This window comes from Talpa europaea, assembly GCF_964194135.1.
Source record: "Talpa europaea genome assembly, chromosome: 7".
Lineage (NCBI taxonomy): Eukaryota > Metazoa > Chordata > Mammalia > Eulipotyphla > Talpidae > Talpa > Talpa europaea.
This window is the reverse complement of record NC_140074.1, coordinates 35,579,945-35,594,035: the sequence shown is the minus strand read 5'-3', so window position 1 is coordinate 35,594,035 and position 14,091 is coordinate 35,579,945. Positions and strand designations below refer to the sequence as shown.

Here is a 14,091-nt window from a genome sequence, read left to right as displayed (position 1 = left end):
TGCACAACACTGAATGTCTGGGAAGTCAGGGGCGAGGGAGGAAATTTCCCTTTACCTCTCTGGATACTTCTCAGGCTGGTCAAGCAATCAAATTAACATCAGACAGATTGATAAGAGAAAGGAGAAAATTCAATTGCATTTGTTAGGAGAATTTACATGGATGAAGGATCTAATAAATGGGACACAAAGATGGCTTTATCCTCAGCTAAAGAATGGGACAGGGGCTTGGGGCTTTGAGGAGAGAGAGAGGGAGGGACTCGCATTATAGAGGAAAGGACCAGATGCTCTGTAACTACCTTTGGCCTGCCATAGAGGTATGTCTCTGATCGAATGGGTACTTCTTGAGACAATCCTAAATTAGGTAATACCCCTAACTTCCTTCTTCTAGGAAGTTGAAGGACTGGTAAAAAGTTTTTCTCTGGAGCCTGTAGATCCTTGATTGACTTTACCTTGAAATGATCCACATGTCAAATTTTTACTTCTTTGGAAGAGTCTGTTCTGGACATGTTGGGGAAACCTGTCCTTCACACAGCAAACAATTGTATTATCTAATGCTGCTGCTGTAAGTGGTGATGGTGATGTGGTAGAAGTGTTTGCGTAGCTGTGCATCCTGACATGTGCTGCAATTGAGGCTATTTCTTGTCACTGTCAGATGACCTCAAACTACTAGGCTTTTGATTTCTTGTGTTTTACTTAGGTGTTTTCCTCCCTTCTAATTCAGTGGTTAATGGCTTTCTTTGCCTCTGCCTCAAGCCAAACAAGTGCCCTGCCCTAATCTCTACCTCCTATAATTTGAACTTAATGCTTTTCAGCACAGTAGTCTGATAGACCTGAAACTGTTCTGTTGCAGTTAGGGTCTGAGCCTGCAAGAGGGCTCAGCTCCTGGTGGACAGCCTGTCCCTGCAAGCCCAAGATCCTCACTTACTTGGTTCATGGGCCGCCAATTCACCATGTGACATTATCTCCATGGAGATAATGAAGTTATAATCATTGAATTTATAATCATTGTCTTTTACCTGTCTATCTCAAAAGCATTACATACTTCCTTGTCAGCATTGAAATTATACTACAATCTGTTACCTTCATTTAGTACATTTTTATTTCTTTAATATACTGAGAACCTCAGAAGACACAGGTGCCCCAGGCTCCCTGAGAAGGTCGACTGGCTCCAGGGACAAGTAGGTGGTGTTCTGTCTTTGTTATGAAATGACAGCAACTGGGTAAATGGTCCCATGACAAGAAAGCAGAACTGTTTTCCTTCTCCATTGTTTCTCTAAGCCTCTTACAGTCTCCCAAATTCTCTCAGGTTCTTTGAACACATTGTGTTATGTTCAGTGTCTTCAGGGCCACCCTCTGCTAAATCTCAGTCACTCTCTGAATAAAGCATTATGCTTAATATTGCCCCAAAGATACTTACTTGATTTCGCAGCTGAAATAATTATTATATTCCCTACACTTTTTCTCTCTTCCCAATCCCAAATTGCTTTTATCTGATGTCATGTTCTGAGTTACCTGGTCACCATTGTAAAAGTCGTGGCTTCTCCTTTTCCTGCATCCTCTAAATTATCTTTTTATAGCTTCCTTGTGCCATATGGGGAAAGAGAACTTGGGTACTTTTTTCCTGCTAAAGAGATCTAAAGTTGTTGAACAAGAAACTGAAAAGCTCACTCAGAAATGCAGTTAGACGAGGCTCCCTTTTGCTTCCCCTTAAAGGCCAGCATTGTACATTTCAGTCCCCATCTCCAGCAGAACTGGGAGTACGGCTGGCTACGGAGTTGCCTGACAAATGAGTGAATTAAGAATTTCTTGTCTATTTAATTACTATGTAAAAAAAGTATGCTAAAAACAGTCCGTAACCTTCACAGCAACTTGTCTCTTTTCTTGGCTATTTGAGGCATTTGTTAACAAAGTTAGAAAATTCACAAGTGTGTCCTATGTAGAAGTATTTTCTTACACGGTGGATATTTGCTTAATAAAGTTTAAATGATTAACTGAGCATTTTTGAAAAGGTTTCTTCTAGTCGTTGGCCAGAACAAGACTGAACGTGCCACCCGTTGAAATATTGAAAGGTTTGAGTTTTGACTCAAAGCTGGAAGATTTCACTAGTATCATGTGCTGTATTTAGGTGGTAGGAACATGTATGAACCTGCAGTGGTTAGGGCTTCTTCCTAATAATTTAGAGATTTGGATTTTTTTTTTCCAGGGCCTTTTTTATTGTGGTAAAATCCACATAACGCAATTGACTATTTTAGGCGTACATTTCAGCACATTGCCATGCAGTCATCACTGCCCAGAACTCTTATTATCCCAAAACAAAATTCTGTATTCATTAAGCAAAAATGCCCCATACCTTACCTCTCAACCCCTGGTAGCTACTGTTGTCCTTTCTCACAGAAGTGACATTATACAGACTTTGTCCTTTCGTGTTCAGTTTATTTCACCTTAGAGAACTTAATGTTATACATTTTAACAGATTGCATTGGGTGGTAGTGATTTAATGAAAAACTTGTAATTGTCAAAGCTCTGATTATGAAATTCTGTGTCCAAAAGTGTGGCAGCCTTTATTAAACCAAGTGACTGTAATGAGTTGGCATATTTAGCAAAAGTTTCATGTTCAAATTTTTACTATTGTTAAATATTCCTATTTTTAAAGGTTATGCGTACAAGAACTGGGGTGTAAGCCAGAGGTGGGGGGGTGGAATGAGAGGATTCACCAGAGAGAGTGGGGAGCGGAACAGGCAGATTTAATGAAATACACTGCTGAGGAGAGCAGTGGGTGAGATGGGAGGGTTCTGCTGGGACCTGTGGATTAGCTCCCTGGAGGGTTATCGAACTTGTGCCTCAGTGGCTCAGGATAACTTGGTAGTGCTGTGTCTTTAACCCCTTTGCCATCTGGGAGGCCCCATCAATATTCCTATTGTAAGAAAAATTCTTATCCATGAAATCTTAAATTTTCTTTAAAATCCCACTTTGTTTGCTGCTGCTACTCAAGTGATTTGGAAATCTACCTGTATTATTGGCTTCTAGGGTCTCAGCAGGACTGGATGGAGGTTAATCCTCCCAGAATATTGGCATCAAGTCGATGAGGTGGGAGTGTCCTCCCGGAAGCACTGGTATTGACTTGTAATTGTCTTAACCCATTCTTTAATGTGTAGCCCTCAGGTCTGTAACCCCCACCCCCAACCTCAGCAACATCCTGGGGTTCTTTTCTGGAACTTTGTTAGAGCTCCTTAGGGAGGCGGACCCCCAGAGAGAGAAAGAGAAAGTGACAGTGGAGAGAAATGTGTTACATTTCAGAGTTGAAAATTTTAGTACTAAATTTCCCATTTCATACCCAAGAAATTTCCCATACATTGTCTAGTCATCTTTAGAATTCCTCTTTTCAGGTTTTCCTAAGACGGTCCTGCTTGGTTGCTTGGAGATGCTGGGGGGCGGGGGGGGGGGGCGGGAATGGTAACCCCAGAGAAACAGTGCCTCAGAGTTGACTTGTGGCTTTTTGTTTGCTTGTTCCTGTTTTCCTCTTCATAGTCATGGATCAGATCTCGGGAAGGCATATGTAATAGCTCATCATTACACTGCGGGTTAAGAAGAACAAGGATAGTGCCGACTTTCTGGACTGTCAGTCTTTCATTCAGAGATGTAGTGTCAGTCAGGATGACAGAGAGGGACAAAACTGGACCCACGTGTGGCCGATTCCTGGGTCTGCCATGTGCTTTACAAGATGTGAAGTGTTTCCTCTAAAACAGCTAATCCTGCACCACCATCTCTTGCATTTTGTTATCAGAACCTACATACTGCTTTCTTAAGAACTAATTGAAGACCGAGTCAGAATGTATCTCGGTCTTGCACATTCTATGTCATGAAAATGTATTTTTTTTAGAAAAAAAAAAAAAAAACAAAACTGAAAGAGAAAGAAGAGGTTGGGTAGGGGGTGGGGGGAGGAAAGGTTGCCATCCAGTGGAGAAAGGAGTAATTCCCAGCTTCATTCAGGAAAAATGCAGGCTGAAATAAGCTTAACTATTTTAACTTGGCTGGGGATTTTTATCACCATAAGGTTTTGGTTTTTTTTTTATTTTTTTTTCAAGTGACATCCGAAACCAAAAGGGTGCAGTGTGCCTTTAAGGAAAGAAGTGCCTCACCAAACTTCGATGTAGTTGTATCTCACGGTTTGGGTAGGGAAGGAAAGTGTTAATTTCTTATTTGTACACTTTTTTTCCCCCCGACTTCCTTCCTATTCACTTCATTAAATCTAGAGGCAGTTCAGCATGGGAGCCGTCTGTATGTTGAATTAGGGCTCGCACTCTTGCGCAACACGTCACCAGTCGGAAACTGGGGGTTTGCTTCTGTGATTTATTTCATTATTGTGCTGGTAAAAGGTTTGGAAGGGAATTCTTTTGGGGGTAGTACTTTAGCATTGTGTAGCAAGTTTTTTTTTTTTTTTTTTGTGCGCCCCCCCCCCTAGCATCGAGTTGAGTCAGTTGAGCCAGTTTAATGAATAATTTTTTTTTAAATAAAAGAACAGTTTTTAATGTCCATGAATTATTTTTACTTACATGCAGGAGTAATCTTACTCTACTCTTTAAGTGCAAACTGCACTGGGAAATATTTAGTGAATTGATTTCCATTAGAAAAAGACCCTTAGAAATCCCTGAACATAAAGCACTGCATATGGATGTGTTTGGGGTCTTTGGGGAGGAGGGGAGAGGTTTTGTACTTCTCTGCATTCCTGCATAAAACCTTAATTTAAGGGGAATAATGGTCAGTACTTTCTGTGTTTCCTTAAGATTCCCAAATCTAAATAAGAATCTGCAAACGTATTAGCAATTGTAATAAAAATTGTTGGACTAGTTCTTTTTGCAATTTGTTTTTGCTTCTTAGCTACTCCCAGCTTTAGAGATCTAAAAGTCCAATATCAGAAGTTGATGCTTTGTTTTTTTCTTTCAGAATTAAGGGGAGGGGGATGAGAGTAGAAATATCCTTTTCACAAGTTCCCCCTCTTCATTTATCCCACTGAAAAGAAAAACAATGAAAAATTTTACAGCATGAAACTGAAAGTGAAGTGTCACAGTTGTTCGGGGATTTTCTTTAAAGAGAAGAATAACATATTGTGTTAAAATATTTGAACTTGAGAACATGCACATTGCTTTTACTTACATGCATTTAATGAAAAATATTCTTTTATTAAAAAAAAAAAATCATGAGACTGCTCCTAAACCATGCAGCCTATTTTTTTAAAAAAAGCACTAAAATGAGGTTTTAAATACCAAAAAAAGCATACCTTGTTTTAATTTTGAAAATAAATTTGAATATTAATATGTTTTCTTATTGGCTTAATTGTTAAAATGCAAGTAAGAATCAGAAACCACCTGAGCTAAAATGTCTAATTCTGCTGCCTGGAATAATAAGGGGGGGAAAAAAATATGATAAGTAGTTGTCAATATTAAAACAGGCTGAAGGAGGAAGGCTTCGGGCCTTGTAGTAGGTAGAATGAAACAGCAGATTTGAGTATCCACAATCCTTTCAGTATTAAATTTTCAGTAAAATAAAATTACTTGTATATGAAAACATAGCCTTTCCCCAGCTCTCTTTTTTTTCCTGATCAGCTGATGAAGAGACTAGCAGCTCGCTGCTTTGCTGGCTTGTTAATTTTATCCCCACTAACTGTGATTTCCGATAGCCGGCCTGCTGATAGTGGTAAGGTAAATATCCTTTTTCGTTGCCGTCTTGAAGATTCAGTAGAAGTACATCCCAGGCATGTGTAGGTGTGTAACACATCAAAAGCCGGTGTTCTCCGTATTTCTGTGTGCAGCTGGGTGCTTGAGGAGAGCAATACCATTAACTGTTGACAGCCTTGCATGCTGTATTTATTATTAGCATGTTCAACCTCCAAGATTTGCGGGACAATTTCCTTTTTCTTAATCTTCGCTTAGCTGCAGTATGTTTAGCTGTATAGTGGGTGTCCTGCTTTTAGGTGAATGAATATTAATGAAATAATGTGAAGCTTTTTTTCCTTTTTCCTTTTTCCTCATAACTCATCAGATCTCGCCTCCTTCATAGTTGGTTATCTGAGCACTGTAGGATCGTGATGGAAATTGTCTTTTGATTATTAAGGCCTAGGCTCAGACTGTCCCTTAGGATTCTGTCTGTGTGCATGTTGCTTCTGTGGGTTTGCACATTGGAGGATGCATAGAAAACATTTTTTTAATCCCACTGGCATTTTTAACATGCCAGGTTGTTTTGTGTTCTGCACCAGGTTTTCTTCACAAACCCTTTCTTTTTCAGGAGGCATTGTACATAAGTGAAAGAAATTATGTCTGAGCTGTAATCACTCTTTATATTGATTGTTATACTCACATGATCATAAATATTAGCCATGTTTGGTGCTGTGGAGAAATGAAGGTAATTGCCTTATGATTAGAGCTCTTTCAGCTACGAGAAAGGATTGATTAGCATTTGCATACTGGAGGCAATATTGAGAGGCAGGAGGAACAAATAACAACATCAGTTATTTTGTGTGAGAAAGCAATCTTGAAATGTAATTTAAAGGATTTAAAAAAAAATTCTCTTCCATGGTCAAATTTTCTTTAATCTGTTTTTGTTCTCTTTGCAGTTTTCTTTTCTCTTTATTTTTCTTAAGTTTTGATATATGTCAGGGGGGAAAAAAGTTTAGACTTCTGGATCTGTCATATGGATCTTTTAGCCATTTATGAACAGGTTTCTTTTATACCTGGTTGTTTTTATAGCTATTTTATTATCTCTCTGCATTAGTGCTGCTGGCTCTGGTTTAAAGCAAGCGTTTGCAGGTAATTGGAAAAAGTGTGTGTTGTTTGTGTGTGTGTGTTCTTTATCGGGTGATTTAAGTGCGTTTACCCAGAAATGTGGCTTTGTACTTATGCTTCTCCTTGTTTACTAATTGCTACGTTAGAACAAAATCTGGATGGAATTTTGATTTATGTTGTGAATTATGAATAAATTGATAAACTCTTAAAGAAGAAAAGGTCAAAGCTTGTATGATTGTAAAGCTGTATATTTAGGGAAAATTTTGTCTTTACCCACCCTTTTTTTGTTGCTTACCTTTTCCCTCCTTACAGTCATGAGACAATTGAGGTTTTGTTTTTTTTTCCTTACGTTGAGCTAAAATTTCATTTGGATTCAGTTATCTTCAAATACATAAATGTTATATATCTTCTAATACTCGTCAGATTCTTCTCTACTGTCAATGTTCTGGGCCTTCAACGTATTTTGCTTGTGAAGTAGACTTGAGTTAAAGATGCATTTATCCAATATGGTGGGCTTCCCTTCTGATGCCCCTGATTACTGTGAAGTTTCATTACTATTTTTTGTTAGCTTCCATTTTACTCTAGTTATTCAAATTGTTGGATTTTTTTTTTTTTTTTTTTTTTTTTTGGTCTTGGTTATTTCCTTGCCTTGACATTTTCTCCTTTGTTTCCTATTAACAGGCCATTGAAGACGGCAATTTGGAAGAAATGGAAGAGGAAGTACGGCTGAAGAAGCGAAAAAGACGAAGAAATGTGGATAAAGATCCTGTGAAAGAAGATGTGGAAAAGGCTAAGAAGAGAAGAGGCCGCCCCCCTGCGGAGAAACTATCACCAAATCCCCCCAAACTGACAAAGCAGATGAACGCCATCATCGATACTGTGATAAACTACAAAGACAGGTAAGCGTTTCCTTCCTTCACCTTGATCATCCTCACCAAAATATTGTAGAAGGGATGTGACCTGAAGAGCAGGATTTATGAAGGTGTACGCTGGGGATTTAAGGTTCTTTCTGCTTTGGGTTTCATGGCTTCCAATCTAAAGATAACAGAAACTTTGTACCCTTTTCTTAGGGGCTCTGCTACTGCCATGTTGTCTGAGGTTTTCCCGTGTAGTACTTAAGATATTTGGATAGGAATTTAAATCATAGCATTTTGAAGAAAATATAAACTGGATTCTTACAGGACCTCTAAAATACCATGTATGTGAAAGGGGACCAGAATAAGAGTGAAATTATTTGGGGGACTGTGTTGTTAAAAGGGGGAAAAAAAATTCTAGCATATTTAAGGTAATTATTTTCTATTAAGACGGTTTAAAACCCAGCAGATGCTTGACCAAAGATACTGTACCTTCTTCAGACACATTTGAATGTCTGAACACTTGTTTAAGCCACCTCTTACCTAATACTATTTAAACAGTGTGGGATTACGGCAAACTTATCTTTTTTCATGGCACTTTGAATGTGAAATTTAGGAAAACTGCACTGGACACTACCTCCAAACCATTTTAAACGAGGAACAATGATTTGAAAACCAAAGCAAAGATAGTTCATGGTGTCAGTCATCCCCATCCGCTAGATAAACTAGTTAGGCTACATTTTGGTTAGTTGATTTGGATTCTACTTGATAGTTTTATTAGGGAGGACACATCTCATGCCAGCTGAAAAATTGATAGGAAGCAAAACAATTCAATATTTTCTCGAAATTTCATAGTGGTATGAATTGGCTTATAGTTACCAACATTTTTGGACACTCTACATTTCTTTAACATAACTAAGTTGTAATTTTAGTTTGTCGGTGTGACTTTGGTATATGTTTTATACCAGGAAGGAAAGCTCATTATAAAGATTAGTATACAAAGCAAGAAGCGTCCCAACAAAGGATTTCATTAAGTCTGTATTATATTACCTGCATGGGGTTTTCAGAAATGTTGAAAGGAGGATAGGAGGGGATGTGTGTGAAAGGTTAAGAATTTCTTGCCCCCATTCACCTACCAAGTCTCTTAGATGTCCTGCTTGCTATTTTAAATCATCTCCTCCAAGAATTCTGAGTGGCTAGAGGAGCCCCTTTGTATTGGGTTTGGATAAGCTGATCACTGACCCAAGTGAGCAAGAGCAATCCAGGAGAGGAAATTTGGCCGCTGGTCCATTTTTTGCCCACAGTGAACAACTCAAACTTCCTTGTAAACCAAGAATCAGTAACTCTGTCAAGTTTGTGTTTGCCTCCAGCTTTCCCGGTCGATTTTGCCATAGGCAGGAACAATTTCCAAGAAGTCAACTTGGACAACTGCACCTACTTTATCAGTCTCGATTGTAAGGAAAAAATAAGTAGAGGATCACTCTGCATAGACCTCTAGCTTGTCTTTTGCCTTTGTTTTAGGAGAGAGATACATCTGTTTCTATGACGAGGTATGACTTGATATTTGACAGCATTTGGTTTATTACTTGCCGAGTGAGGCTAGGACTTTTGTAACACTGAGAAGTGCCAGGAAGGGGTCTTGGAGGGGTAGAAGCTACACCTTTTATTTCAGGGTGGTGACTATCTTCCCTTTAATAGTGTGAAAGAGGTCACCAGTCGGTGGACCACATATGGCCAACAAACTTTTATTTCATGCTTTCTGTTTAGGAAAAAAGGTGGGGAGAGGGGTGCAAAGCAAACATATAAAACTTCAGGACTTATTCTCTCCCTTTTAAAAAAAACCTAAAACTCTAGCTGCACTCTGCCCAGATTTCCCTAAGGTAACACGCAGTAGGAGTGACCAGGAGACTACCCCTCCCTTTGGACTGTGGTGCTTTAGTTTGCACAGTCCCCATCACCCACTGTCAGCCCTCCGGTGAGGAGTCTGAGTTGCTATATATCATCAGGCTTTTCAGCCTGGCCCACTTCACTCATTTATATTACCTGCGGGCTCAACAGCCTTTTCACCTCCTGAATAGGACTATGAGCTGACCACTTTCCTGGAAACCACACCAAAACAGTAGCATGAGGTTAGAGCAGCCAAGCATCGCACGGTAAGAAAACATAAGCTCTTGCCACGATTTAACTTCCTGCGTTTGATTCCTACCTGTAGAATTCCTACCTGAGCAGCTATCTGTGGGGGCACTTGGGCAATTTAACCTCCTTGAGCCTCAATTTCCTCATCCACAAAATGGAATGAGTACCTGCCTTTAGAGGTATTAGAAAGATTAGATGAATTAGTACAACCCAAGCTCTTTGAACAGTTTAATTATTAATAATCAGCCTTTCAGACTATTTATAGCTGATCAGGTGGGTGGATGGAGCTGTGAGCAATATAAAGTGTCCTTGCTGATGATTTCCTTCTCTTCACTCCCCAAAACAGAAAATGCAGTTTCACTGGGACTGATTGTTGAGCATGTCTTCAGTTGTATTGTAAGGAAAAGATATTTAAATATTTCAGCATGCAGACACTGAGTAATTTTTCCTTCCTCTGGTTTTATTTAACTTTTTCTTGAAAAATCCCATCCTAGGTCTCTTCTATTTGCTCCCACATTTAGCTAGGTACCGGGGAGTATGTACTCAACTCCCCACCACTGCATGTTTCATGTATATTTCATGTTAGTAATCCTGTAGAAAAAGCACTTCTGCTATTTATATTTTTTATTTCTCTTACCAAACTTGGTGCTCAAGTAGGAGGCACTCAAATTAGGAGGGCCTTAATTAGATACGTTGTCATATTTTTGGTTGGTTTTAGAAAATGCTGCTGGGAAATGTCTCTCTCCATGTGTTAAGGTTTTTGCACATTAAAGTCAGCTGCTAATATAGTAACTCACCCTACCTGTGAGAGAAATGCCACCTGTACTAATCTTCCTCCCATCACCTCAGTCAAATGTTAGGGTTCTGACAGTTGTGCAGATTAGCAGTGTATTAAATAAGAACTGCTATCTATATTTAACTGATACATAAGAATTAATTAGCTCTCAGGAGGGGTTTTTTTTCCCCCCAAAGTTCTTGCACGATTCTGGGACAGATATATCTTTATTTTTTTATGAAGAACTTGGAAAATTTAAATGTCTATTTATTGCCTTTGTTTCCAGCATCAGGCCTCATTTTTAAAAAAGAGGATGCTTTTCAGCATTTGACCTCATAAATAATTTTGTGTGATTCATAAATGTAAAATCTTTGTGCAGTAATTGCTACTAGTGGTAGTACTGGTCATTGCTACTTGTCCCCACCATTTTATTTTCTCAAAAAAAAGCAAAAACAAATCCTTTATGTCACGTGGTATCAGAAAGCTTTGTTTTGACTTGCTAGGCATGCTTTGTTTTCTGCTTATCTAGACTTAAAATCATGCTCTTGAGTTTCTGTAAAATCTAACCTAAGGTGATTTCTTCAAAAAGGATAGTTTTCCTATTTGCATTTGTATCCTTTAAAATTGCCCCTGGGATGAGCGGTAGAAGGATATGGTGAAAAGTAGGGACTGATGGAACTACCCCAACTACAGAGACAGGGCTGTGATTACTTGGATAAAAAAAGAGGATGCTTAATGCTGTCTGGACCAACATCCCAAAGCCCAAATGTGTTCTTCAACACCACCTTTGGCTGACCGTCCTCCAGCCACGGTGGGGAAGCAGTTAATGGGAGGCAGTTCATGAGACCAAAAGTGGTCATTTCCTGTGTTAAAATGGACTCAGCACTCTGACTTCCAGCTTTTACTTATACCTGTAGAGTATAAATCTATTTTCATTCCTAGAAATGCCCTTGAAAATATTTGTGAGCCTATGCATTTTGGGACATTCTTCTTCAGATTGAATCCCCTCAGTTTGCTCTGAGTGATCCCTAGACTTTCACCACACTGGCCCCCCTCTCCGTAGGCCTTTTTTTCTTTCTTAGTGTCACATTTAGAACTTTGCACCCAGAACTCCAATCTATGGGGTGATTTGTTTCCTTATTCTGGACACCAAAATTCTGGTAATGTAACTAAAAGAGTGTGCTCAACTTTTTCCAGGAAGCTTGACACAGAACTAACTCAGACTGAACATGTGACTTGCTGAAAAATTCCCACTCCCTAAAACACACACCAGTCTTTTCTCACATGAATGCTGCCAAGGTTAGCTTGCAACTTAGCATTTGGAACTCTTTATCTACTGAATTTATTCTTATCCCCATGCAGTACCATTTTATTGATTTCTGTCCTGTCATTCTAGTCTATTGATGTAATTCTGAGTTTTTATGCCTTTTAAAATCATGTATACTTGTTTTTCCTGAGTTTTTGTCCTCTTAAAAATTTGCTATATGCTATTCCTGAGAAATTTCTAAAGGACAAAGGCCATGTCTCCGTATGCTCCTGAAAATCACATCGGTTGACATGAATTTTTTGACCAGTAATCCTAAAAGTTGAATCATCACCTGTGAACTCACGAACAGGCTGTACTGTAACCCACATTTATCTCTCCTTTCTCAAGGTTATCAAGAAAGGCTAAAACCAAAGAGACACAGTGTTTATGTCCTTTCTAATCTATCAACCTCGAAACCCTGCTGAAAGAATAAAATGAGGTTAGCTTGCCATGGCTTTTTCTAAGAGACCCCCTACTGCTACTTAATGATGTTATTTATCTTCTCTAAATAGCCCCATGGCATCTGAATAATTTCTTCTAAATTTTAACAAGGGTCCACATCAAGCATTGGTGTCTCAAATTTCCTTTCTCATTTTGAAATTGGAACATTGGCTTATCTTTAGTCTTCTGGTTCCATTTTTGTTTTCTGTGATTTCTGAAACATTAGCAGCAGCAATCTATATACTCTTTTGGAATGTAATTACTTTGCAACTGGACACTTCAACTCACTTGAAGCATCTTTTTTTTTTTAAGATTTGTTTATTCATGCATACAAGAACTGGGGTACGGGCCAGACGCACGGGAGGATGAGAGGATTCACCAGAGTGGGGGACAGAACAGGCAGATCGACTGAAATACACTGCTGAGGGGAGCAGCGGGTGAGACAGGAGAGGTCTGCCGTGCCATGTGGGTTTCTCGCTGGCTGGCCAGGATCGAACCCATGCTGCAGAGGCTGCCGACAGCTTCACAGCACTGTGCTCAACCGCCTGTGCCACCAGGGGAGGTCCCTCATTTGAAGCATCTTCATAGACTTTATCCTATCAATAGCTTTTGTCCAACATTTATTATCCCTTGCTTTTCAAATCCAAGCATTGTTCTCATCCCTAAAAAAATTTGGAAACGGAACATGAGGGGGTTTTTGTCACCTCCTTCTCTAACAGTTTGTTTAAAGACCTCAGTGGGACATTCCGCATGGGCCAGCCCTGCTGTTCTCAAAGACTTTGGGCTTCTGCTCCAGCTTTTAGGATGGGCCCAGAAAAGCAGAGAGGGAGGCAAGAGTCTGCTGCCTGGCCCATCCAATCGGTGGGTGCAACCCTGGCACATGGGGCTGCATCCTCCCTAACATGCTTCGGGGTCTGCTCTCTACCCCAAGGCTGGACTTGTCTTGTTCTTGCCCCTCTTTTTCATAAGTCCTGGTGAAAGTCTCTGCTTATCCTGAATTTTAACTCTTCTCGTCTTCAAGAAAATCATTGACTTGGAGGGACCCTTTTTCCTCCCTTTTTTTTCCCCAGTCCTGTACTGCCAAATAAGACCAGAGGGTATAAACCTTGTGAAGCGTGCCCTCTCTGGATCGATCATGCACAGTGGAGGAGGTAGCCTACTACCTGATGTTGTTGAACATGGGGAATTCAGGGAGGAAGGGCTCACATGGATCCATCATACTCAAATACTGTGACAGCATCTCGTGTTTATGGTTGCTTTTAGAAAAAAAGAAATAGTTTTACTGTAATGAATGGCATTTACCTGGGTAAAGAGAGCCAACATTTCATTCCATTTCGTTATAGCACCTCTCTAAGAATTTGTTATGCCACAAACCTAAGACACAGTGTACTTGTTTAAGTCCTGTATAGTTAGCTATACAAATGACTTTTGCAGAACAGTTATTTATAGCATTTTGTTCATCTTGAGTAAAGTTGAGCTACTGTTTTGAGTTACCTACCTGTAGTCAACTCATTCTGCAGAAGGGACGGGCTTTTGGTAAAAAACAATTGCCTTGTTCCACGGTTTTTTCCTCCAAAGACACTACCTGAAGTGCACATAGGTATTTACTGTGCCAAAGGCTTCCCTCCATCGCTCATTGTTCTGAGGCTTCCGTCTAAGGTGACCCGTTCACACCAGTGGCCATACTGCCCTTGCAAAACAAACTGGTAGTAGCATACTTTTTTTTTTTTTTTTGCATTTTTCTTGTGAAGTGTGAGAATTTTATTGAGCAAAACAGCATACAGTTTGATCTAATAAAGC

General features: G+C 39.6%; 1 protein-coding gene across 5 annotated transcripts in view; it reads left to right on the top strand.

Annotated features, from left to right (window-relative positions):
- SMARCA2 (SWI/SNF related BAF chromatin remodeling complex subunit ATPase 2) overlaps nucleotides 1-14,091 on the top strand; it is a gene marked incomplete at both ends in the record, with an annotated part of 161,983 nt that overhangs the window by 125,730 nt on the left and 22,162 nt on the right. For 4 of the 5 annotated variants that reach the window (XM_084239029.1, XM_084239028.1, XM_084239027.1 and 1 more), the window contains one exon: nucleotides 7,461-7,678. In XM_084239029.1, coding sequence (XP_084095155.1) covers nucleotides 7,461-7,678 — 218 coding nt within the window. Of the gene's footprint in view, nucleotides 1-5,606; nucleotides 5,700-7,460; nucleotides 7,679-14,091 lie in introns of those variants that run through there. The other variant, XM_084239030.1, reaches the window with a different exon arrangement.